General features: G+C 34.0%; 1 protein-coding gene across 1 annotated transcript in view; it reads left to right on the top strand.

Moving 5' to 3' along the window:
- LOC133324112 (histone demethylase UTY) overlaps positions 1 to 26,593 on the top strand; it is a 182,922-nt gene that overhangs the window by 149,355 nt on the left and 6,974 nt on the right. Inside the window, exons 7-11 of the mRNA XM_061532995.1 lie at positions 3,411 to 3,771; positions 3,836 to 4,569; positions 4,625 to 4,752; positions 7,356 to 7,434; positions 14,920 to 15,341. Coding sequence (XP_061388979.1) covers positions 3,411 to 3,771; positions 3,836 to 4,569; positions 4,625 to 4,752; positions 7,356 to 7,434; positions 14,920 to 15,341 — 1,724 coding nt within the window. The remainder of the gene's footprint in view (positions 1 to 3,410; positions 3,772 to 3,835; positions 4,570 to 4,624; positions 4,753 to 7,355; positions 7,435 to 14,919; positions 15,342 to 26,593) is intronic.

The following is a 26,593-nucleotide window of genomic DNA, read 5'->3' as shown; positions in this document are numbered from 1 at the left end:
GGAACTCTCTCCTAAGGATGAGTTGATAATTCTGCTTTCCAGCATTCTATCAATCCATTCCGTAAGGAGTGAGTGGATACCTGTGCTTACGAGAGCAGAATGGATGGCTTCTAGCTTCACATTGCGGCCAAAGTGTAGCCAGAGGACTCCATATTCTTCTCGATGCACCCAACCATCTCATGCAGGCCTGTATCACTGATCTGCCTTTGATATAAGCATGCTGGGACTAAGTTTACTATGGTCAGTGGTATTTCTAATTTCTGAGTCTAGTAACCTTTCCAAAATTCTTTTGGTAGCGTATGACAAAAATAATCACTTTCTGAGTCGATTTATGCATGCCCGTCCGTCTGTTTGTCCATGTTAAATTGTAAACAAAGTACGGGTCGCATTTATGATCCGAATTGGATGATATTTGGCACAGTTCATTTGTTTGGCACAAGGACGAAGCCTATTGAAATTGGGAAAAATCGGTTCAGATTTAGATATATCTCCCATATATATTTTCGTCCGATTTATGGTAGGCTATACCAAATTTCGATTTGAACGAAATTTGGTATAGCCAACTGAACTAGGTCTAGAATGATGTGTGCTAATTTTCGTCAAAATCGGTTTAGATTTAGATATAACTCCCATATATAGTTTCGCCCGATTTTAAGTAAATGGTGCACCAAAGTCCCTGAAAATCATTTGATTTGCACGAATTTTGGCATAGCGTATTGAATTAAGTCTAGAAAGACGTGTGCTAAGTTTCGTGAAAATCTGTTAAGATTTTGATATAGCTCCTATAGTTTCGCCCGATTTTAGGTAAATGGTGTACCAATGTTTCTGAAAATCATTTGATTTGCACGAAATTTTGTATAGCCTATTGAACTAGGTCTAGAATGATGTGTGCTAAGTTTCGTGAAAATCGGTTTAGATTTACAAATAGCTCCCATATATAGTTTCGCCCGATTTTAGGAAAATGGTGCACCAAAGTCTCTGAAAATCATTCGATTTGCACGAATTTTGGCATATCGTATTTACTTAAGTCTAGAATGATGTGTACACGTCCTATACATATTTTCCTCCGATTTTAAGTAAATTGTGCACTAAAGATCCACAGCTAGGCCGATTGACACACTGAAATTACTGAAATTAAGTCGTGATTTATATTAGGCGAGTTTACTTGCGGCAATGTTATCGTTCTCTTTTGAACTTGCTTCATTCGTCTATACAAGGCAAGTCGATTTCAAAATTAATTTTTTTTACATTTTGTGAAAATGTTCTAGATTGTTATGTCTGATTTAGATTAGGCGAGTTTACTTGCGGCAATTCTTATCGTTCTCTTTTGAACTTGCTTCATGCGTCTATACAAGGAAATTCGGTTTCAAAAAAAAAAAAATTGTTTATTTGTTTCAAATAGTTTTTTCACATTTATATAAATATAAAATGTCAAAAAATACGAAATACACAAAACGAATTGCCAGAAAATTGTCGGTACGAGCAATTTTTTTCCATTTCTATTCCCCTTGCCCCTCTCTCCTACAAACAAAGACTTGCCGCAAGTAAACTCGCCTAATCTAAATCAAGACTAATATAAATTAATCTCTGGCAAGTTTACTTCAAATCGGTTCAGATATAGATATATCGTAGCTTCCATATATAATTTCGACTTATCTATGTTAATTGTACACAAAATAATCAATAGGTGTCTGATTGAGATTAAATTTTAAACAGTGCAGCATATCGAATAGCGTGTGTCAAGTTTGCTTTAAATCGATTTACACAAATCTGTCCCACTGTGCGCAAACGATTCTAAACATGCCCAAATGAAATGAAATTTTGCATAGGTTCCAGAACGACATGAACATCACATATTTAAGTTCGTTCAATTTCAGGTCAAAATTCCTTTAAAAAGGCGACGTCTTTTCGGATACATGTGTAGAATATACCCAAAGTGGTGAAGGGTATCATATAGTCGGCCCAGTCCGACTTTACTACTTTCTTTACTGGTTTGATGTGTAAAAATATACATTAGGTCAATATTCAAGTCAAATCACCACTACATATATATATATATCACAAAATTAGAAAAAGGTTCCAATTTGTGTGATAATGTTGAACATTAAATATTTTGGACTTATATTATGTTTCTGTGCCACTTACACGAAGTAAATCCCTCTCTTACCACTGCAGTTTTGTGTACAAGTGTAGGAAGAAGATGACTTGTCAAATGTAAATATATTCACATAGTAGAAATTTCTAGTTTTTTCAATCTTACATTTGTATTATACATTTGCATTAAAAATATTACTAAGATTAATTTTTCAACAGTCAGATTCGACACTTCTGGGGGGTTACTCTGTATTGCGTTGCGAAAGCAAGTGCGATGCGAAAGCTAAATGCGTTAAGAGTACAATTTGGTACTCTGTAACGCTCACGCAAACGCTTTCGCAAATTAAATCGAAAATAGGGCAACACTGTCGCCACAAAGTAAACAATAACGAAGAATAAAAAAAGGGAAACGTCAAAAAATTTTAAATGAAAACATATTTTTGTGAGGTACGAGTGTTTTTTTAAAGAAAAATGATGAACGAATTAAAAACAAAAAAAGAATTTTATGAGATCGATCAAATATATTCTCCCTAAGTGACCACGGGTATTAAAATAGAAGTACGAATTATGTGACAAACGTTTTCAAATATTTAATTTTTATAGATTTATACAAAATGTTCTTCTCAATAAAGATTCATTTATGTATTTATTAAAGGCTCGTCTTTCCAAATAGATCCACAACAATTCCAACTCCAATAAAAAGGCCACTGCTTTGAACACCAACCTGTAAATATGCACACATAGTTTCACATTTTATATAAATCCAACCACCGACATCTTTTACAGGAGGTCAATTTGAATTGAGGCCAGACAGTTTTGTCCACAAATTATTGGCGCGTTGTTTCGCATTTGAACTCTGCAACTCTCCCTTTGCCAAATCACTGTGTAGCCCCATAAAATCTACTTAAGTTAGGAACTGACGTTGCTGAGTCTGAAACTGTGATTTTTTTCCCCTTTACTTAAAATAATTTACAATTTATATATAAATAAAAAATGTAATTGAGCTTACTTATATGTTTCGCTTCCTTTGCGTTTGCTATTTTGTTAACGCAAGATATTTGCGCTTAACGAACGAGTTTGACATGCGTTTTCGTATAACAGAGTGCGGTGATGCCACATTTGCGTAAACTAGATGCGAAAGGAGATGCGAAAACGAATTAGAGAGTACCAATTACGCGATGCGTTACAATTTTTCTTACGCATCGCAATACAGAGTAACCCCCTGATCTAAAGACTTTGTTTAAAATATTTTTAATAAAAAATATTTAAAAAAGTATATATAAATTGTACAGTTAACTTTCAATGTATATTTTTAGGCACAAGGGCCACCGCCACCATACCCAAGCGCCCCAATAAAACGTTTAAAGGACGGAGATGGTTCTCAGATCCAGTTAGAAACTCAATCGACTAAAACATCTATATCGAATGAACAGTTACAAATGTTTAAACATCTTAAACAGAAAGAGGATAGCTTGAACAACCATGAAAAATCGTTGTTTCACCAATTAGGTAATTTGCATAAGTCATCAGAGATGCATCAGTTGGTATCCCAGCGAGGCAATTCAAATAGCATACTTGGCATTGATTTAGGTTCAAAAGAATTCAGTGACAATTCACAGTCATTAAGCTGTGAGGATTATATATCAAGGGACCCATTCTCTAACCAAACTGATCTGGGTAAGCGTCATATTTTAAAACATTTAGTTTAAACATGTGTAAATAAAATGCCGAGTTTTTAAAGGTGTCAGCGAACAAGAATTGCACGATATTTTATCTCAAAAGGATTTACCAACGTCATTTACTGATGATATATTAAGTACTTTTAATGATGATACAATTGGCATAAAGGAGGAGATGGATATTAATATTAATGATTCGATACAAAAAGGGATTCAGCTTGATAAGATCCAATCCTTAAGTGAAAAGGACATTATAAATGATGAAATTAATAATGTATGTGACATTGAAGATGAATGTCAGAATACCGCGGGATTTCATATCAACATGGACTCCAAGCAAATAACTATGGCAGTAAAATGTTTGTCTTTGGACGAACCGCCTCCGCCTTGTTCTATACTAAGTAACAACACAGTGCCACCATCTCCGCCTGATTGTCCTCCACAGCGATTAACAAGGGAACAGCTTTTACCACCGACACCTTCGGTACATTTGGAAAACAAAAAACATGCATTTAGTCCCCAGTTACAGGAATTCTGCCTAAAGCACCCAATAGCTGTTGTTCGTGGGCTTGCCGGAGCATTGAAATTGGATCTTGGTCTTTTTTCCACAAAAACGTTAGTGGAGGCGAATCCTGATCATAGCGTAGAAGTAAGAACACAGGTTCATCAACCACCCGACGAAAATTGGGATTCTTCACAAGCAAAACGAGTTTGGGCGTGTATATCTCATAGATCTCATACAACTATTGCCAAATATGCACAGTATCAAGCATCAAGTTTCCAGGAGAGCCTAAAGGTAAGTGTTTGTATAATATTTGCTACATTTAATTTATATTATATATATTCCTTAGGAGGAACGAGATAAAAATGGATCCCAAGGTTTGCAACCTATGTCAGATTCGGACTCTAAAGATTCTCTAAGTAGTGCTTCTATAAGTGGGAAAAGAAAGAAAAATAGGAGTGGGAACAAAATGTTGAGGTAAGATATAATTATAAAATAAAAATGTGTCCTATATTGTTTTATCGTACAATAATACAAGGTAGGGCAGCTTGAGGTGAATAACAAAAAGCAACTATGCACGTGTGACTTCTTCTGCCAAAAATAAAATAAATATTCGCAACAAGTGTTTGTCTTTATTTGATATTTTCACTCTTGTTCATTTGCTACTCGAGTTAAGACGTGTTTTTCTGATTAGCAAGTGTCGTTCACAGTCAAAGTATCACACAGTTATTCTTAAATATCATAAAACAAAAACAAAATTAAACGTTCTCGCGGAGAAGACGCCGTTACTCATGGCCACAGCATGAGTAAAAAAACCAAACATTTCAGCTCTCCGAGAGCAGAAAATCAAAACTATTTTCACCCTCTGCAAACGATCGATGATGATAGTGACAATGTTGGAGAAGAAATAATTATCGATGACTCGATTAAAAAGGTGAGAATACCTCCGATAACACTTCTCAAGTGCAAAACTGAACAGTTGCACGAAATGTGCAGAATTTTAAAAATAACGGACTATTCCATCAAAAAAAATATCAATTGGACTTAAACTGCATTGTACCAAGGAAGAGGATTTTAAATTGGTCTGCGAAAGAGCATTAGCGCAATTTAATTTCGAATTTTTTACTTATGGCACCTAAGACGAGAAGCCATATAAAGCCATTCTTTTGGATCTAGAAAAAAGGGATCCTCAAAAAATTAAAAGCTTGCTATTAGCAAAAGGCCTGAAATGCACTGATGTAAAACTCGTTACTAGAAAGCAAAATAACGATGAGAAAGTTATCTATGTTGTCTACTTTGAGAGAAAGTCAATAACATTGAAAGAGCTTAATGAACTCCATTCAACTATAGAGTATATGAAAGTGAAATGGGTGTACCAAAAACCGAATCAATCGAAACTCACCCAGTGTCACAACTGTCAAATGCTCGGACATGGATCCAGTAGGTGTAATCTTAAATCGTTTTGCGCAAATTGTGCAGGAAATCATATTACAGCAAACTGTAATGAAAATATTTTAAAATGTGCAAATTGTGGTGGTGATCATAAGGCAACCTCTACTCAATGTCCCAGTAGATTAAAATACATTGAAATAAGAGATAGAATGAAGCCGAAAAGGAATATTCGTAGCCAAACAAATTATTCAACGTACCAGAACTATAATAATACATTTCCTAACAAACTAAATCAAGTATTACCTCCTGAAAATAGTTGGGCAAATATTAAACAAACTGAACAAAATAATTTGTTCTCAATTGAAGAATTAAAAAATTTAACATTTGAATTAATTTCTAAATTAAGAAATTGTAAAACAAAACTTGACCAGTTTGATGTCATAACTGGCATTGCTTTTAAATTTCTAAATTGAGCAATAACTTAAAAATAATTTCCTGGAATGCTAGAGGCGTAAGGAATAAACAAGAAGAACTTATTCAATTTTTAAACATAAATGAGATTGACATTTGTCTTATATGTGAAACATGGCTAAATGCCAGTATTTCTATCAAAAACCAATTCTTCACATGCTATCGTAATGATCGCCGTGATAGAAGAGGTGGAGGCGTTGCTGTATTAATTAGAAGAAATATCCAACATAAGATGCTAAAACCTCTAAATACAAAACTTATTGAAAATATTGGTATTCAGGTTTATTTAAATAATACTGCAATAGAAATGCTTGTTATTTCCCGGGAGGTTCACGAAATTTGCAACGAAAAGAAAACTTTTTATCGGATATTCACAAAATGACAAATACTAAAAACATCATCCTTGGAGGAGATTTTAACTGCAGACACCAAAATTGGGGATGCCGAAGAAGTAATTTTTGGGGAAATCTACTCCATGACAAGATTCAAACCAGTCCATTCGAGGTTATATACCCGCAAAATGTCACTTATATACCTGCAGACCCTAGAAGACAAGCATCTAAATTGGATATATTACTGACTGATATCCCAAATTATATATGCTCTGTAAAAACAATAAATAATTTATCATCTGACCATCTCCCAATTAAAGTAGAGATAAACAGCTCCATTGGTAAAACTGAACATTCTTTCTACAATTTCAAGAAAGCCAAATGGAGTCGATTTAAATCGTACATTAGCAGGGAACTAAAATTAAACAATTTGGATGACACAACTGAATTAAATATAGATCATTTATTACAAAATTTCACCAACATTATCGACGAGGCTATTGATGTGAGCGTTCCGAAGTGTAAATTTATGAATAAGTCTATTCAATTACCTCAAAACATCAAGGAAATGATCCAGTTCCGAAACATCTATAAACGAAATTGGAAACGTTATAGAGACACTGAAGATAGACACCAAATGAATGTACTCAATAAAAAGATAAATATGGAATTATCCGAATTTCGAAACAAAAATTGGAATGAAACACTAACAGGGTTGGAAAAAGCCTCATCCCCATTTTGGAAAATATCAAAAGTGTTGAAGAAAAGGAAAAATATTATACCACCACTAAAATCCAACAATAATATGTTTTTCACAGAGGAGGAAAAATGTGAGATTCTAGCAGAAACGTTTCTTGAAAACCATTCTATTTCTCTATCGCTCAGTGATATAAATACAACGCTTGAAGTAAACCGTACTGTCGTCTACATAAATGCGTCTCGGCCTGAACCATCAAGTCTACAGGTAAGTTTAATTAAAAAATTAAAAAAAAACAAAAAGTCCCCTGGTGTCGATGGAATAAATAATAAATGCTTAAAAATGTTACCAATAAATGGATTTAAATACCTAACAAAAACAATGAATGCTTGTTTAAAACTGTGCTATTTTCCGAGAAAATGGAAACTTTCTAAAACATTCACCCTCTCGTTAAAATCAGGAATATGGTTAAAACAAATTGTAATAAATCAGAGTCTACAGGCATGGTACTATTAGATATCAAAGCTGCGTTTGATGGAGTATGGCATAATGGCTTAATATTTAAAATGAAGAAATTTGGGTTTCCACTTCAAATTATCAAAATCGTGCACAGCTACTTAAGTGATAGATCATTCTGTGTACATATCGGAAAATCAAAATCGAGGCGAGTTAAAATACCCAATGGTTGTCCTCAAGGATCCTGTTTGTCACCAATCTTATACAATATATACACTGCCGACATACCTGTACTAAATGAATGTATTGTGTCTATATTTGCCGACGACACTTCGATAATTAGTAAAGGGTTACACTCAAACACAATATCAGCAAACCTGCAACAAGCTCTTATTGTAATCAATGATTACTTTAAAAAATGGAAAATTCTTGTAAATCCGGATAAAACGCAAGCAATATACTTTTCACGGAAACGTAAACCATGCTATTTGCCTCAACACCCACTACGTTTTCTAAATCATGACGTTGAATGGGAAGAAAAAGTTAAATATTTGGGAGTCATCTTGGACAGAAAACTAAATTTTGGCGCCCACATTTCATACGTCGTGGATAAAATCAATAAGGTCACCAGGATCATGTACCCATTAATTAATCGAAAATGCGGCCTTAACAAGGAAAACAAAAAAATTGATTATAAAATCAATTTTCTTACCATTAATTTATTATTGTGCACCATTATTTGGGGAGGCAGCAAATTGCCACATAATGAAACTACAGGGGGCTCAAAACAAGTTATTAAAAATGATTTTTGATTTGCCCTGGCACTATTCCACCCAAAGATTGCATACCCTTTCTGGGTTCCTACTAGTGAAAGACCAACTAGAAATATCTAGATCCAATTTTGTTACTCGATGTATATCTTCGTGCTACGCCCACATCAATGAAATCGTTTCATAAATGGGTTTAACAACCCACCACATCTAGTCATTCAAGGTTTATTTTTTTTTCTTACATAAATAATATTAAAATGTAAAATCATAACTCCAAATGTTATAAATAAGTATAATAATTAAGTAGAAAAGGAAATATATTCCTAAACTCTTTATATATTTGTATTTACCACTGATGTAAGCTAAATAAATGAATAAAATATTGTTTTATCTAAAGGTGAAATCGAATATATTATATAACTTGAAACAAAAAAACACAGTACTAACTCTATCCACACACAATACTCTTACTTAGCTGAACACTTGTTCCATTAGCCGAACTTAAAAAATATTTCCAGGCGCGTCGACCTTGTGCGCAGATTTTCCAGTTTGAAAGACTATGCTTTGATATGTCACCCTCCACTTGAACTTTCAATCGAATACTTGGTCATTCCCTATTTCGTAAACCATCGCTTTTATATGGTTCGCACAACATGGCCTAGGCACCGATACGTCTAACTATATCGATGTCCGTATATAGTTGGTATAGGTCGCAGTTCATTCGATGCCGACATTCACCGTAGACGCAGATCGATTCATAGATATTTGAGAGAATTTATTTCTCAAACAATCCAAGAGCTGCATCATATGTTTACGGAAATACCCATGCTTCTGATTCATATACCAGCACGGGTAGTATCAACGTCTTGAAGAGAGTGAGTTTGGTCTGGCGATAGGTGGCCAACACTATTCTTCTCCGAATCTCAAAACTGAAGCCACTTATTTTATTTCTGGCAGAACCGAGGTGGATGAAATCTCTGTCTACTTCAAAGCTGTAGTTCTCAAGTTCCACAGTTGGTCAGAGTCTACTGGACGTCTTGCGCGTTGATAGCACCAGATTAGCATTCTCGTTGTTGTTCGAGGTTATGTGGGTCCTAATTTTAAAATCCTGCCATGACATCAAGTGCAGTGTGCGGAAATGTCGCATCATGCTCTCATATTTTCTTCATTTTATCTACATTTTAAAAAATCAAAACAGTTTGTGGTTTCCATGACGCTTTGGCTTTGAGAAATTCCTTAGATTTCCAGCTCCTGCCTCAATATAAAAACAAAAACCAATCATGCCCCAAATACGTTGTAAGGAAAACTAAAAACACTGAAAAAACTCTAAAATCGTTCAACATATTTCTGTTATTTAAAGCAATCCAAGGAATTTCTGCGGAACCCACTCCCAGAACCATCTTCACCCGTAACGGCAATCTTATGTTTCCGACAAAAAATTAAGCTCAAGCAAACCGTTTTTTTTTAACCAAATACCTCGCTGGAATTGGTCCAATTGTATGCAGTTATCATCGCACATTAAATATCGTTAAAGGTTTTTTACATTGCGATCTGCTGACCGATCTTCCCTCAGAAGACTTAGGAAATGGAAATCACAAGGCGTTGTCGACTGTCAAAAAATAACCAAATTTAGCGATGGTACTATGTATATTTAACACTCCATTCTACATCCTTATACGAACTACCCAAAACTGTTGAAATTGGTATCATAAATTGCAAAGTTAAAGTATATACTCCTAACCTGATTCAATGTAAAAACAGCTTTAACCTCGGTCACACAAAAAAAAATTCTGCAAAAATGCTCACATTTTTTATGTATGCTCATCTGCTGTGCATGATTCAATCCTATGTACGAAAGTGCTACGCATAAACTGCAATCACCAAAAAAAAGAGCAACCAACAATCTCCAGCATTTCAACAAAGAAAAATGGTGCTCAAAAACAAAATCGCAAATAAGTGTTTCTTTAAATAAGCTTGGATATATACGCCTAAAATAGATCCAACAGAAATGCCAATTGAGAGTCTCTCCGATGCAATAGAAAGAAGAAAAAAGAGAATAACACATAACAGTAAACCAACCAACACATAATCTCTCTAACGTTGATTCGCCAATCAACAACACATCCTCATAACACCAACAAAATTAATAAAATTCCCAAAACATACAACACTGCAACCTAGCTCAGAAGGAATTCAAGGGGTCTTATTTTGGAAAATGTCCTGAATGCACAAATCCTTTGTATACCAAACGATGGCAAACCTACACATTTATCAACGTTCGGAACACCTACCTACATAATGCTTTTGTGCTTTTATTTGAGTAGACCCCATCCTATATAATTACATTTTGTAAGATACCCTCTATTTAAACCCCATCCTGTTTAATTATATTTATTTTTATATTTATTTTTTCTATATTTTAATTAATATTGTAAAATGAATTTTATTATTACAGATACTTGAGTAGATCCCACCCTTCTTGTGATAACAGATGTATAAATTATTGTTAATTAATTTTATTGTAATGATAAGTCCCTTAATTTTTGTATTTTTTAATACTGTTTTAATAACCACAATAACATTATAGAGTAACTTATTATTTTTTTTATATATTAAGCTATTTCCGCTCGATCTTCGAGTAGAATCTTAGTTGCAGTCAAAATTTTTGTTTGGGTTTCTGTGAATAATTACTACTTTTATTAGTATTGCTTGTCAAGTTAGTGAAATGTACATGTATTATTCTTAGCCCGCAATTGTTATCGTGATTGTTAAGATGTTCTTGTTTTATTTTATAGTCGAGAATTTTCGCGTTATTGTTTATTATAAGTGTAATTATGAGATTTTGTAGACTGGTAATTTGTTAAATGTGGTCTGCGGACTTTGAAATTAATGTGAGTAAATAAATAAAAATTAAATGTAGTCATACTTTAGATGACCTTTACAGTAGTGATAATTTTCTAATAATCACATTGATTTTGGTACACCTGTTGCAATGTTTAAACCATTTTATAAACATAATTTGAAGAAGGCAAATTGTGACCCTTTCAAAAATGATGTTGACATTTCACTAAATGCCAACACTCTTGTCGGAAATTCTAACAAAATTAATGTCATTTTATAAAAGCAATAAGAAATGCAGCCAATAATAGTATCCCAATTACAAGGCATACATCCAAATGATCTGTCCCATGGTGGAATAAGGAATTATACACCCTACGCAAGAACAAGGTTCGCCTCTATCGTGCTTTTAAAAAGGCTCCTTTATCCGATAACCTACTTTTATACAAAAATGCCAAAGCTAAATTTAGATTTGTATCTAAAATACAAAAAAACAAAAATAATTCCGCAAAAACTATCAGTCGTGATCTACCTCTCAGCTTTGTGTGGCATAAAATTCACAAAATATCTAGGAAAAGGAACTTCACCCTATTCACATCAATGAAATCCAACGACATATACATTTTGTAAGTATAATCCTATGTCTTTTTCTTAAAACCTTCAATTATTCTCTTTTTACAACTCAGTCTTTGACACCGGAATCATTCCCCATTCATGGAAATCGGCAGTCATAGTTCCTTGATGAAAAACATATTTGCAGAAAATTTTAAATGCCGGTCGAAACTTTGACATTGCTTCCATATAAAGGTTACATCCCAGGTCCCATTTCTGAGTTTTAGATTATAATATACGTGTTTGCATAATTTTCGACTACAAATTTATTTGAACACTTATCAGTCTTTTCAACGGATTTTGCTTACTGTAAGATCGCAATTACAACGGGATTGAAAATACACGATAAAAAAAATAGCCACGTATGTATTGAATGACGTATTATAGTTCAAAAAATCGATTAAAGTAATAGATTTTAAGTACCCCTTTCACCAGTCGATATTGAAACCCATTTTTCGAAAAATATCTGTACCTCAAAGTATCAAAGATATTTTGCTGTGAGGGGTGAGGAGGGCACCTTTGAACAGCGGTCTTAAAATCTCGATTTAAATTTTTTCCGACCCGCAACCAACTTTTTTCATTTGCCAATCTTGTTCTTTATCTGGGTAAACCGTTTTGTCTAGTTTTTCAGTTGTCGACAAAGTTTACATGAGTGACCATGTTTTCGCAGTGACGTTGTAAACTTTTAATTTTTTGGTTGTAAGGGCGCAGGAAAAATTCGGTAATCGTTTTCTTTCGTTAAACATTTTTTTGCATTCCAACAATCATTTCAAACATAACTAAAGTATTTTCTGTCATATATATTTTCTACAAAAAAATTTCTTATAAATTTCCGTAAAATGCCACAGGTGGGGCACCTTTGAACATGTCCAATAAACCCCAGTAAAAAATTGAGTTTTTAACTTTTGGCTTCCATTTCTCAAAATTTCAAATGGGCTAATAAGATTTCGAAATTAACTGTATTTTTCACTATATTAATTTTTGTTTTTAAGTCATTTTATGCAAGGGATATATAAGGTTGGCCAGTAAGCACAGGTGAGTATAAAGTTTGCTGTCAAATCATCTTTTGAAACCTATACATACATACAAAATTATGTTAGACGTCAAAACGAAAATATTAATATTTTGTGAACATTCATTAAATTTTAATTTGTATTGTCTTTGTGAAGCACATTTGGACAATTTCAAGAGTTAATGAAGATTTTGAAGTAAATTATCCTACAAATTATAAATTGTGTTGTGTTTTGGCGGTGTTTTTTTATTTAAAGGCGAAACAATTAGTTTTCGCCTCGGCAAAAAAAAAAAAAAAAATACGTTAAACTTGAGTTTTCTCTGTGAATTCGCTTATTGGCAGACCTTATATAGGCCTTGATTTTATGTTTTAATAAATTTTGATTTGAATTTTTTAAACTTTTTGTATATATTTTTTAAGAAATAAATGAATTTCTCATATCTCTATCTCTATATCTCAATATATCTCTATATATATAAATTACGTGTATGTTCGTGATCGCTAAACTCAAAAACTACTGCATCGATTTTGATCAAATAGTATGTACATGTTCTATGGGGCGTGAGGAGTGTTTCTGTTTAATTTTAAGTCCATCCGACAGATGGCGCGCTATATAGTTTCTTTGCGTTTTGCCCGATTAGAGATTGGATGCTTAATCAACGTTAAGTATTCCGACACCAATACATACATAACCTGTTTTCGTGAAATGCGCATGGGTGTCAAACGAAAAAACCATTATAAAAATTATGTAAAAAAAATCATCAATTGAGATCGGCTGGACCTACTTGACTTAAAAATTCTTTCTGTTAACTGTTATCTGTAATTGAAATGGGAAGGTTTTTATGAAATAAAATGTTGAGAAAATACGATAAAATCTTGAAAAACATATTTTGAAGGACCGGATATGCCTACCATTATGTGGGGCATATACCATAAAGAACTATACCGAAAATTTACAGAGAACTTTCTTACCCTACATGAAATACCGAATTAATGGCAATTTATGGGGTATTTGTTACTACTACTTTGTATGTAAAATCAGACTATGAAAAATATGGACCATGGATTAGGAGGTTTAAAAACGTAACAAATACCTCAACAATTTAGCTAGCTATGGAAGGTATTATTGAAAATGTTCTTATATTTGGAAAGTATAAATATATAAATTCGAATACTACATGGTGACAATTTCGCATTAGATGCTCTAGGTCTCTAACTTATATGTGATTTTATTGTTCCTCAAATATATTTTTCATGATGTGAAAATTTGACTCTCATTCTCCTACGATAGTTTTTAATCGCAGTGGGAAGAGTTTTACCAACGAAAATTTGTCGGAGATTGGAGTAATCGAATGTTGTGTTGCTTACACCTTTTATAAATCAAGAACGTCTGGAAAAATTTTGATGATTCAAAAGACTTATGAATTGTATATGATCAAAATAGGAACAGTCATTTATTGGTGCAAAAAAAAAAAAAAAAAAACAAAATTTACTTAATATATTGCGATACTTACCGATGTGAGGAAAATATTATGAGTATTTCTTTATTGCGGAAATTTCACATAACTTAAATGGTAAATAGTTTCTGAAATATATTTTTCATGAGGTCGTTAATTTTTACAAAACCTAAATTAATGCAATTCTGTTACGGCAAAACAACGTTTGTAAGAATAAAATAAATAATAATAAAAAATAATAATAAATAATAAAAAAAATATTTGAACACTAACACTGTAAAATACCATGTCGTTCAAAAATGTCAATTAAAATATATTTATCAAGCTTAAAGTATGGTTACATATGTACCTATTAGGTAAAATTTAAAAAAAATACAAGGCTTGAAAGAAAAAAGTGTTCAAAGGTGCCCCTCTCCCCTACATATTTATTACAACAAGTGAAGTTTTCTACAGAGTTAAGAGACGTGCTAAGAGAAATAGGTATTTCTCTAATTGCATAAATAAAATTTAATAAAATGAAAAAAATATGTATATTTACAGTTTAAATTTTTCTATGCAATATTATTTCATTAATATCTTCACTCACTATATTCAAATACTTATTTTTAGGTTTGGAACTAATGTCGATTTGTCAGATGAGCGGAAATGGCGACCCCAACTAGCTGAGCTCCAAAAATTGCCTGCATTCGGCCGCGTAATATCTGCCGCAAATATGCTTTCTCATGTTGGTCATGTTATATTGGGTATGAACACAGTCCAACTTTATATGAAAGTGCCCGGAAGTAGAACACCGGGACACCAAGAAAACAACAATTTCTGTTCAATAAACATTAACATTGGACCTGGGGATTGTGAGTGGTTTGCTGTTCCTGACGCATATTGGGGAGGAATTCACAATTTGTGCGAGCAAAACAATATAAGCTACTTACATGGATCTTGGTGGCCAGTTTTGGATGATCTATATAAGGAAAATATTCCAGTTTATAGATTTATTCAACGTCCTGGAGATTTGGTGTGGGTCAATGCCGGGTAATTATTGATTTTTTTATAATCTCTTATATAAAAGATGAAAACATCTTAAAGTTGAAAAGATAAACTAAGTGGAACCCTTTCGTGCCAATAGGAAAATTTATATCTTGGTTGTTGTTTGTGCTTTTTTATAAATGGCTTTGTGGGCTCAGTGACACTATAGTGCATTTTAAGAAGATTGGGCTGTACATTTTATCTATATACAGTAGAATACCGGTTTAACGACTATGCGATTTAACGATTTCGCGATATAACGATTGAGCAATTCCATTGCATTGTGTAGCTTATATAGCGATGGTCATCAAAACAGCCTCACTCAACAGGGACGTACGCAGGATTTCTTTCCGTGTGGCCCACTGGTGCGAAATGAAAAAAAAAAAATAAAATTTGCCCTTCCATAAAAATAATGTGGTTAGATGATGAAGTCATCAAGTCAGTCAAAACAATCGAGTATGTTCTGGAACTCACGGAGTGTTCTGCTTCTCATGTGAATTGAAATTTTCGAACTGCGACAAAAATAAACGCCGACATGGTACTTTGCAGAAATAGTTGCAATACAATGCAAACTGTATTCGTTTTTAACATTGTTTCTGTAATTTTTTTGTAATGTGTTAAAAACGAATACAGGTTGCAATACAATGCAAACTGTATTTGTTTTTAACATTATTTCTGTAATTTTTTTGTAATTTTCTTAATTCTAACGATAATTTTATTTATTTTTAATATTCTATTTGTCGCAACATAAAATATGAAAGACTCTGTAATGTCATTAATTTGTTGATTGATTTAAGGGAATCATTCTTCTTCGGCCTTACTTCAAAACATCTGCTTGTGTCAAGCGAGGGATTCAGATGAAGAAAATTAAAGACAAACCTTAGTATCTATTTAAAATTTGTTTTTGATGGCTTTTTTTTTTGTTAATTTTGTGATTTCAAACAAATTATATGCAATAATAACACATTAATCTATCATCATATGCCTTTTTTATTTCAAAAAAGATATTCTTTTATATAGAACTAGCATAGGCCCGCTACGTCGTTCTTTTTATAATAAATAAACATTAATTTAGCTACACAATATAACTTAATATAGACTTATGTATTTCTGAGTATCACACTTAAAAATTATATAAGAATCTTCATACTTTTGGATTGGAGTATAAATGTGAATATTTCGAATATTGAATTTTTTAAGAAATCTCAGATCTTGCTCCGAATTTCTTTCGAATAGAAACTTTGATGCTTTTATCCTACTAAATTGAGTAAAACTTACTTATATTTATATTTCCTGAAAGTGTACTATTTCCTCGATCCTCTTGATGGACCAATGCAAATAGTACCTTAATACGTTTTTTTTCCTTTCGGTAATTGAATACTAATGGTAAAATAGTAAAGTAGTACGATTTAGTACTTGTGTACCCTTATAGTACGAATTTGTAATAAAATATATTGCTCAGAGGATCATTTATTATACAGATAACTGCCTTTATAGGGAACATTTCCATTAAAATTGCAGAAATTTAGTATTTATCGTGCATTACGTTATATAAAATCCATATTGGAGAAAAATTGTCGGTATTTTTTTGTAAATCCTCGACATAAAGATCCCACCCATTTTTCATTACATCGAAAGTCGCTGCTGTATAATATATTTCCCGTGTGGATGGAAAAATCATTGGAAATAAATATTAGATAGAAACATTTGTATTTAAAAGTGCAAACAATTTAGTACTTGTGATGTTCAGCGGCTTGTTTGCATTGTTTTACATATTTGTATGTGAAGTCTCGTCCCATAGTCAAAGATAAATACTAAAACTTGGATATCTGTATCTAACCTTTCCTATTTAGTACCTTTTAATACATAATTAAAAAAGATTACATTTTTTAATTTGTTATAGCTAAATATACCTATAAAATTTCCGGACTTTACCTCTACACGACCTCTACTGCGAGAACCATTGTTTTTCATAGAAAAAGCCTTGTACCGAATTATATTATATATACAATGCGTAGTATGTTTTAGAACTTATTTCTAGAAATATTTATGTTTAATGCCATAGTTTCAGATAATTATTTAATAACAGATTCCTATATTTATAATTAGTACCGTTAAGTATAATTTACTAACATTTTTTGCCGTATTCCATTTGTTTATAATATACAAAACTACATACCGAATGTCAGAATTATACTTTTAAAACTTTGTGATTGTTGATCAATTTTATTGTGCTCCGTAACCTTTTTTAAAAATATTAAAATTTTGTGATTGGCTTTAACATGGCGAAGCCCAGGTTTATCTTGGTCCCTCTTTCATCTCAATTGTGGACACTGACCTCCCCGCGGTGCCACCTGGGGAGCTATTCTCATCACCCGATGAAATAGTGAGCTAACATGTGCCGCGAGTTCACACATAAGAACTATAAAAAAATGGGTTGAGGCGTCGGGTTAGTTGCCCACTCTCGGAAAACCCAACCTACTATGAAAAAGCAAAGAAAACCAAACCCCCCTAATGTTGACGACCCCCGCAAACGTATAAAGGACCACGATCTGCGAATCTGCACTTGGAATGTGCGCACGTTGTACAGAACAGGGGCAGTGTTCGCTTTGGCGGATATACTCAGGAAGTACAAAGCCGATATTAGGTTCGTTCGTTTACTCAATAATTTGTACGAATTTGTACAAATTATTACAAAATGTTGTTCGTTTACCCAAAAGTCCAGTAAAAGAGAGTGAATTGAGAGAGCAGATTTGACAGTTGTGTTACTGAGTATTTGCAAATTCTAACAAGGAAAATTTACTCAGTAAGAATTTTCTTGTACCATCAGCTGATATTTAATCAGCTGTTTTGTTATGTTTTGTAAACAAACAAAAAATTGTTCTCAAGAAAATTGATTGTTTTGTGAATTTTATTTTGATTTTGTATCATTAAATACCAAAATGGATGAAGAAAACGCAAGTATTTAAAAATAAGGTAATACAAGAGTAATTGGCGAACGATTTTTTAGGTTCCAAATCCAAAAAAAAAGTGTGCATCCCTAACATGTCTGGAACACCATCGGTTATGTCCACCCCAATATCAATTGCAGATACAGGAATAACAGGTCACAAACTTTTAAATGGTTGTGGGGAACAAACAACATCAATTTTCCGCTTGTTATCCATTTTTCTAATAAAAATGCTGTTTTTTAGTTTGAGCCAATTTGTTTGTTGTTTTAATCAGCTGTGTCGAAACAATCTTTTTACTGGATGTTGTTCGTTTACTTTTTGCAGTTTTCTCTCTTGAAAAGGAAAAATTCGTATTTACTCTCTGCAAATTCTTACTGAGTAAATATTACTGGGAAAGTAAACGAACGAACCTATTATTGCCTTACAGGAAATGCGATGGAAAGGGACAGGCGTAAGTAAATCAGACAATTACGCCCTGTATTATAGCTGCCATGAAACGAGACATGAATTTGGCTGCGGATTTATGTTTAACAGGAGAATAAAAGACCTTGTCTCCAGATTCACTCCGGTAGATGAGCGAATTGCTATAATCCGTATAAAAGCTAAGTTCTTTTACATCAGTCTAATTTGCGCCCATGCTCCGACTGAAGATAAAGATGAGCAGACCAAAGACATATTTTACGAGCGCCTAGAAACAGCATATGACCGTTGCCCTGGCCATGACATTAAAATTCTGATAGGAGATTTTAATGCAAAAATCGGAAGGGAAAATATCTTTGGCCCCACCGTCGGAAAATTCAGCCTTCATGAAGAAACATCCGACAACGGCATGAGGTTGATTGACTTCGCGGCAGCAAAAAACATGGTAGCACCAGATTCAAACATCTCGATATACACAAGGCCACCTGGATCTCTCCTGATCAAGTAACGAGAAATCAAATTGATCATGTTGTGATAGACGGAAGGCATTCATCCAGTGTTTTAGACGTCCGATCGATCCGAGGAGCGAATATCGATTCGGACCATTACCTTGTGGCAGCCAAGGTACGCACCCGTCTTAATGTTGCAGCAAAGGTGCGATCTAATACACAGGTAGCAAACACAACAGGTAGCCGAGGCCTACTCCGCTCAACTTACCCATCTGCTTGAAGAAAGCACTTCTTGTCCTGATAATAGTATAGAAGCACAATGGCAAAGAATTGCCCACTCCCAACAAACTGCAGCAAAAAGAACAATTTGGTACCAAAGACCATCACCAAGAAACCCATGGTACGACCAGGAGTGTCGTAATGCTACTGATGTGAAAAACGCAGCGTATAGGGCAACCCTGCAGACAGTAGCAACACGTAACGTGATGGAGAATTATCGGGAGAAAAGGAGAGAGGAGAAACGTGTTTTCAGAAAAAAGAAGAAAGAACAAGAAAAACGTGAGCGTGAGCAAATCGAGATGCACAGGAGTCAGAATGAAGTCCGGAAATTTAACCAACGAGTAAAACACCAAACTGAAGGCTTTGGTGCAGGCACATCCTCCTGTAGGGATGAAGAAGGAAACCTGGTGACAGATACAGACAGCGTGTTGAGGATCTGGAAGGAGCTTTTCGAAAAGCTACTAGTATCAAATAGTGGCGATGAAGAAGATATCCCAAAACCAATAAGAGATGATGGTATAGAGTGTATACCACCTAGCCAAGATGAGGTCATAAAAGCAATTAATCGGTTCAAGAACAACAAAGCAGCAGGAGCCGATGGGTTACCAGCCGAACTATTCAATGCATGCCCAATGATTGGAACCTCATCATCCTGTGTCCCGTGCACAAAAAGGAGACAAAACGATATGTGCCAACTATAGAGGAATAAGTCTCCTTCCCATCGCATATAAAGTGTTATCCAGTGTGCTGTGTGAACGATTGAAGTCAATGGTCAATGACATCATCGGACCATACCAATGCGGCTTCAGACCTGGCAAATCCACCATTGACCAGATTTTCACTCTGCGCCAAATCCTGGAAAAGACCCACGAAAAACACATCGACACATACAACCTATTTGTCGACTATAAACCCGCATTCGACAGCCCTATCCGTTCAGAGGTGTTTAAAGCCATGTCTGCGTTCGGCATTCCTGCAAAATTAATACGGCTATGCAGGATAACATTAAGTGGCACAAGGTCAGCCGTTAAAGTAGGAAAGGACCTATCGGAGCCCTTCAATACCGAACGAGGATTCAGACAAGGTGACAGTTTGTCGTGTGATCTTTTAAACATCCTACTAGAAAAGGTCATACGAGACGCAAATGTGAACAGAAATGACACTCTGTACACCAAACAACACCAGTTACTCGCCTACGCGGATGACATCGACATAATGGGTCGAACATTGCGAGCGGTAACAGCCACCTTTGAACAAATTGAAAAGGAGTCTGCCAAAGTGGGTCTGGCAGTAAACGGCGAGAAGACCAAGCTGATGGTATCAACGCGCAAGACGTCCAGTAGACTCGGACCAACTGTGGAACTTGAGAACTACAGCTTCGAGGTAGTTAAAGACTTTATATACCTTGGTACCGCCATAAATAAAACGATAAACGATAAATGACATCAGTTTTGAAATTCGGAGAAGGATAGTGATGGCCAACAGATGCTACTATGGTCTAAGTAAGCAGTTTAGAAACAAGGCCACCTCCCGCCAGACCAAACTCACACTTTACAAGACACTGATACTACCCGTGCTATTATATGGATCGGAAGCATGGGTACTTGCGCAAGCAGATGAGGCAGTTCTTGGGGTGTTTGAGAGAAAAATTCTCCGAAAGATCTACGGGCCTATCTGCGTCGACGGTGAATATCGGCGTCGAATGAACCAGGAGCTTTACAATTTATACGCGGACATCGACATAGTCAGTCGTATTGAGCTGCAGCGACTACGGTGGCTAGGCCATGTTGTGCGGATGAATGAAGATGCCCCAGCTCAAAAGGCATATAAAAATAAGCCTACTGATGGTTCCCGTAGAAGGGGAAGGCCACGAATTAGACCAAGTAGAAAACAACATCTTGGAACGTAGTCTTCCAAATTGGTGGACTTGCGCACAAGACCGACGCGCTTGGAAATCTTTTTTAAGCTCGGCTTATGGAACAACCGTTCTGTAACAAGCCAGCTAAGTAAGTAAGTAACATTTTGTGATAAAATACGTGTCTGTGTATTAAAAAGTGTTTTTTTTTTAATAATTTTCTGCATATTTTACTAATTGGTGTGGTAAATCCTTTTTTAATAAGTGCCAAAAGAATTGTATTTTTTAGTCTAATTATAATAGTCATCTTTTTTGTTTCATTACCTGTGTGTTCCTTTGATTTAATCAATGGCATGTAAAGTGTGTCCGGATTTATGCAATAGTTAGGGAAATGTTGGTGTTCGTTGGTGCTGCGTGCATCGTAGAAAACTTTCTGCCGACTTTTACAATTTTGTAAAATAATTGCGATCGGAGTAAGCATCGATAAAAAGTAAATTTTCCTCGTGGTATAAAAATATGAAACAGATGAGTGAGATTTCCACATTCCTACTTAGTATTAGATAACTGTATGGCAAAAAAAAAATCGATTGAAGATTGTTTTCGCAAAATTTAATTTACGAGTTTGCTTACGTTTCAAAGTGTTATTTGAAAATTATCTTGCAGTTCTAAATTTAAACATAAAGTATGATGATTTTTATCTTCAGGTTCTGCAAATGGAGAACATCTAGCCAATGAAACGTTTGGGAAGTAAGAAAAAACGAGGTCTTGAATTCTGTTATTGGCATTTCTTATGTTATTTATTTGTAGTAAGCATCGATCAAATATAGTGTCCCAAAAAACTTCAATACCAGATTCTGAGATTGTTGACAAAACAGGTACAAAATCAGTGGTATTTTCGCCCAAAATACCTGATTCTGAGATTGTTGACAAAACAGGTACAAAATCAGTGGTATTTTCGCCCAAAATCCAGTTAATATGAGGCAAGATAAATTCTACAAGGCAATTCAAATCAAATTTTGATGTTTCTAAGTATGAAATTCGATTAAATAAAAGAATTTTTTTATTTAGCAAATATTAATAGCAAGTGTTGAGATACGATTAACACTATAGCAGTATGTAATAAGAATGGTTTGATCTAACATCAATAACTTATTTATTAGAAAAAGATCCAAATTAATTCTTACCATTTTTCCACATTTCTTCCCACAATTATGAAATGAAATTATATTATTTCTTCTATATATTCCATCATACCGCTCAAACCTTGGTGTTTCACAATATAAAAGTACTTTTCACTTCATCAAAAATAAACTTCTGGATGTATAATTTATATTAACTCATTCTGTGTTCTAGGACTCAGGTATGTTGAATTTTTGGTTGTTCTCTCCTAACTTTTTCATCTCTATCCGCTTAATATCGCAACAGCGCTCTCAAATTTGCTTCATTGGGATTTTCTACGTCTAACGACAGTATTCCGTAGTCTACTTTCCCTCATGGCGACATTCTCCCATTCCACACAATAAATGTATCCCAATGACCACTTTAACTTTATACGTATGTTCCTTCAATGTATCTTGTTTGTCCATAACATTTTTCCTTCTCGATATAGCCCTATGTCCTCATCATCACGTTTTTGAGGTATTCCATTTTTTCGAGGTCGGTAAAACATTCAATAGCATTTTTCCAATTTTTGAAAGGGCGTAACAGAAGTACTTATGGGACTTGGTGGTTGAACTTTCCGCACCCTCTTTTTTGAAAATAAGACGCAGAATTTACAAAACGCAACTTATGCTAAATCTGATATGCGATCCAAGAAAACCGATCGATTCATTTTATTTCAAATGTTCTCTTTTTTAAAATGTTTTATTTGTGGCCAGGGCTGCCATATTTGCCGATTTATCGGCATTTTGACGATTTTTCACTCTAAAAATGGAAAATGCCGATTTTCCGATTTTTGCCTCAGAATTGCCGATATTTCAACAATCGACACAAATTGTCTAAAGGGTCCCATACACTATACATCATGCCGTACAGCATTTATAATAGTATGTGTTATTTTTTTAAAGTTTATTTATGTATGTGTGACACACACAATGCATGAAGAAAATTAAAATAGTTTTGATTTTGAAAATGAACCCCTATCAATCTGGTGAATAATATTCATTTTGAAAGTTGTCAGTAAATAATTTTGTGTACAAAAATAATAAAATTGTGACGGAATAAAAAAACAACTGAATTTACGACTCAAAATGCAATTTTTGGGGAAAAAATCGATTTTTTGGTATAGTGATTGAAGAGTTTGCCATACACTAGTCAATCTCACATATACAAAAAGAGGTTCATCGGCATGACGGCATGATTTATAGTGTATGGGGCCCTTAACTTTTTAATTTAATACGGCGTTACCATACAAACATATAAAATTGGCAGCTTTAAATCATTATAACTATCGGCGAAGCCGTTTTCAATGGCTTAGATATCTGCATTTTTTGTCAGCATTGTATTCTGTCTAGTTTATATTTTACATCGAATAAGGCAAATCTTTAGACTCCGAGTTCTGAATTTTGAAGAAATTGTTGAAAATGCAGAATATAATTAAAAAAGTTTTTGGAAAAAAATTTCCGAAATTAAATGTGGGGACTCCAAATTAGCTTTTCCAGTTTTGTCTAAATTTGTACAAAGAATTATGGTTCTTCCACACTGCACAGCAAATGTGGAACGAATTTTTAGTCAGGTAAACCTTAACAAAACTAAAATTAGAAGCTCACTTGAGAATGATTCATTCTAAATATTACCTCAAACTAAATAATTCATATTGTTTTAATTTCAAAATTGATAATGAATTACTAAAATTGTGCAATAAAAATATGTACTAGTTTGTAAGTTATTTTTATGATCTGAAAGATCTCACTAGTGTACATAATAATTACTACATTTTAGAAAAATCTACATTTTTTGTAGAAAAATGAATCTTTTATGTTATTTTTTTATACAGAATTGAATTTGTTATCTTTTTTTTAATGTAATAAACAATATTGATTTGTTATAAACCAAAAAAATATGAATTTACTTATAAATTATATGCTTCCGATTTTTTGCCGATTTTTAAAAATACAAATGCCGATTATGCCGATTTTTTTCTGAAAAAATGACGATTTTTCATGAAATTTAACTGGCAGCACTGTTTGTGGCTGAAAATCATAATCAGAGTGTGAGTCGGCCGCAATGGACGTTACCGCAGGTCTTTTTGAAAAGTTCATGCTTTCACCAGAATAGTCAGAGATGCCAACACAATCACAATCACCCCTATTCCGTATGTCGTCGTCGTTGTCGACGACGTTTCTCTTTCGACATCACTTCGCATCGACATCGACATCACTTCGACACTGATTTGGTATTCTGTAACACTCATGCGACGATGTCGACTATTTATCGATAATATCAATAAAAACAAAAATTTTGTTGCATATTTTTGGGCAAAAATGTGTTTGTATCATTCACCGCACTGTGGCACAGGGCATTATGTCTTGGTAAATGTGTTTGCAACGACCAAAAAGAAACGAGATAGACCCATAGTTACTTTTTAGTATATAGTATGTACATAGAATTATTTTTCAGTCGATTTATGCATGTCCCTCCATTCATGTATTATTTTAAACAAGTTACATGCCACCATTATGATCCGAACGGGATGAAATTTGGAAAAAATCCATCCAATTGGGATGAAATTTTATTTCCACATAGACGAGTCCTATTGACATTGGTCAAAATCGGTTTAGGTTTATATATAGATCCCATATATTTTTCTTTATTTACACTTTATTTTGCATTAAGTATTGAATAGATTCTAAAATGATGTATCCTGTTCTTGTCCGGCCGTTTTTTTTTTTTTTTAATTTAAAAAAAAAATGTTCAAACGCTTCAGTCGTCAACAAAAACTATGACGAAGAAATCTTCGACATCGTCGTCGTCACACATTGTTACGGAATACCAAAAATGTTTCAATAGTTATCGATAAATGTCGACAACGACATAGGGAATACCAATTTGCAAAAGACGACTCTCTTCGACGTCGTTTCGTGTCGACGACGACATACAGAATAGGGGTGAATATTTTAATAACTACACATATGTTCACATTACACCCGAAGAACGGAAACACCATTTACGTTTTTATGAAATTAATGTTTTCGAACAGATAAGGGCAATATTTCCAATTATTTTTAACATAGCTGAAGCCGGGGTTCATCCCTTCATAACTTCGAAATTATTAAAGTACATGAGAAAATTTTAATAGTTTTGGATTTATTGATATGTTGTTGCAAACTTTTCATTATATTCACCCCCATTCCGTATGTCGTCGTCGTTGTCGACGACGTTTCTCTTTCGACATCACTTCGCATCGACATCGACATCACTTCGACACTGATTTGGTATTCTGTAACACTCATGCGACGGTGTCGACTATTTATCGATAATATCAATAAAAACAAAAATTTTGTTGCATATTTTTGGGCAAAAATGTGTTTGTATCCTTCACCGCACTGTGGCACAGGGCATTATGTCTTGGTAAATGTGTCTGCAACGACCAAAAAGAAACGAGATAGACCCATAGTTACTTTTTAGTATATATGTACATAGAATTATTTTTAGTCGATTTATGCATGTCCCTCCATTCATGTATTATTTTAAACAAGTTACATGCCACCATTATGATCTGAACGGGATGAAATTTGGAAAAAATCCATCCAATTGGGATGACATTTTATTTCCACATAGTCCTATTGACATTGGTCAAAATCGGTTCATATTTATATATAGATTCCATATATTTTTCTTTATTTACATTTTATGTTGCATTAAGTATTGAATAGATTCTAGAATGATGTATCCTGTTCTTGACCGGTCATGTTTTTTTTAATTTCTAAAAAAAAAATGTTCAAACGCTTCAGTCGTCAACAAAAACTATGACGAAGAAATCTTCGACATCGTCGTCACACATTGTTACGGAATACCAAGATCTATTAATAAGGTCACCAAGATAGCAATCCAAATCGGAAAACAGCTGTTTTTTCTCAAGTCTAATGTCAAAAATTTCGACTTTGTTTACGTTTTCATAATGGAAGTCAATTCACAATAATGCATTTTGACAGCAAACTTGAGAGGTATCGATAATCAGCTTGTCTCCCTTGGTGACCTTATTTATAGGCCATGTGGTATACCAAAAATGTTTCAATAGTTATCGATAAATGTCGACAACGACATAGGGAATACCAATTTGCAAAAGACGACTCTATTCGACGT

The sequence above is a fragment of the Musca vetustissima genome, unplaced genomic scaffold, assembly GCF_032173495.1.
Source record: "Musca vetustissima isolate MV318-11 ecotype Yass unplaced genomic scaffold, APGP_CSIRO_Mvet_v1 utg36391, whole genome shotgun sequence".
NCBI classification, from domain to species: Eukaryota; Metazoa; Arthropoda; class Insecta; order Diptera; family Muscidae; genus Musca; species Musca vetustissima.
This window is presented reverse-complemented; position numbering and strand designations above follow the sequence as displayed.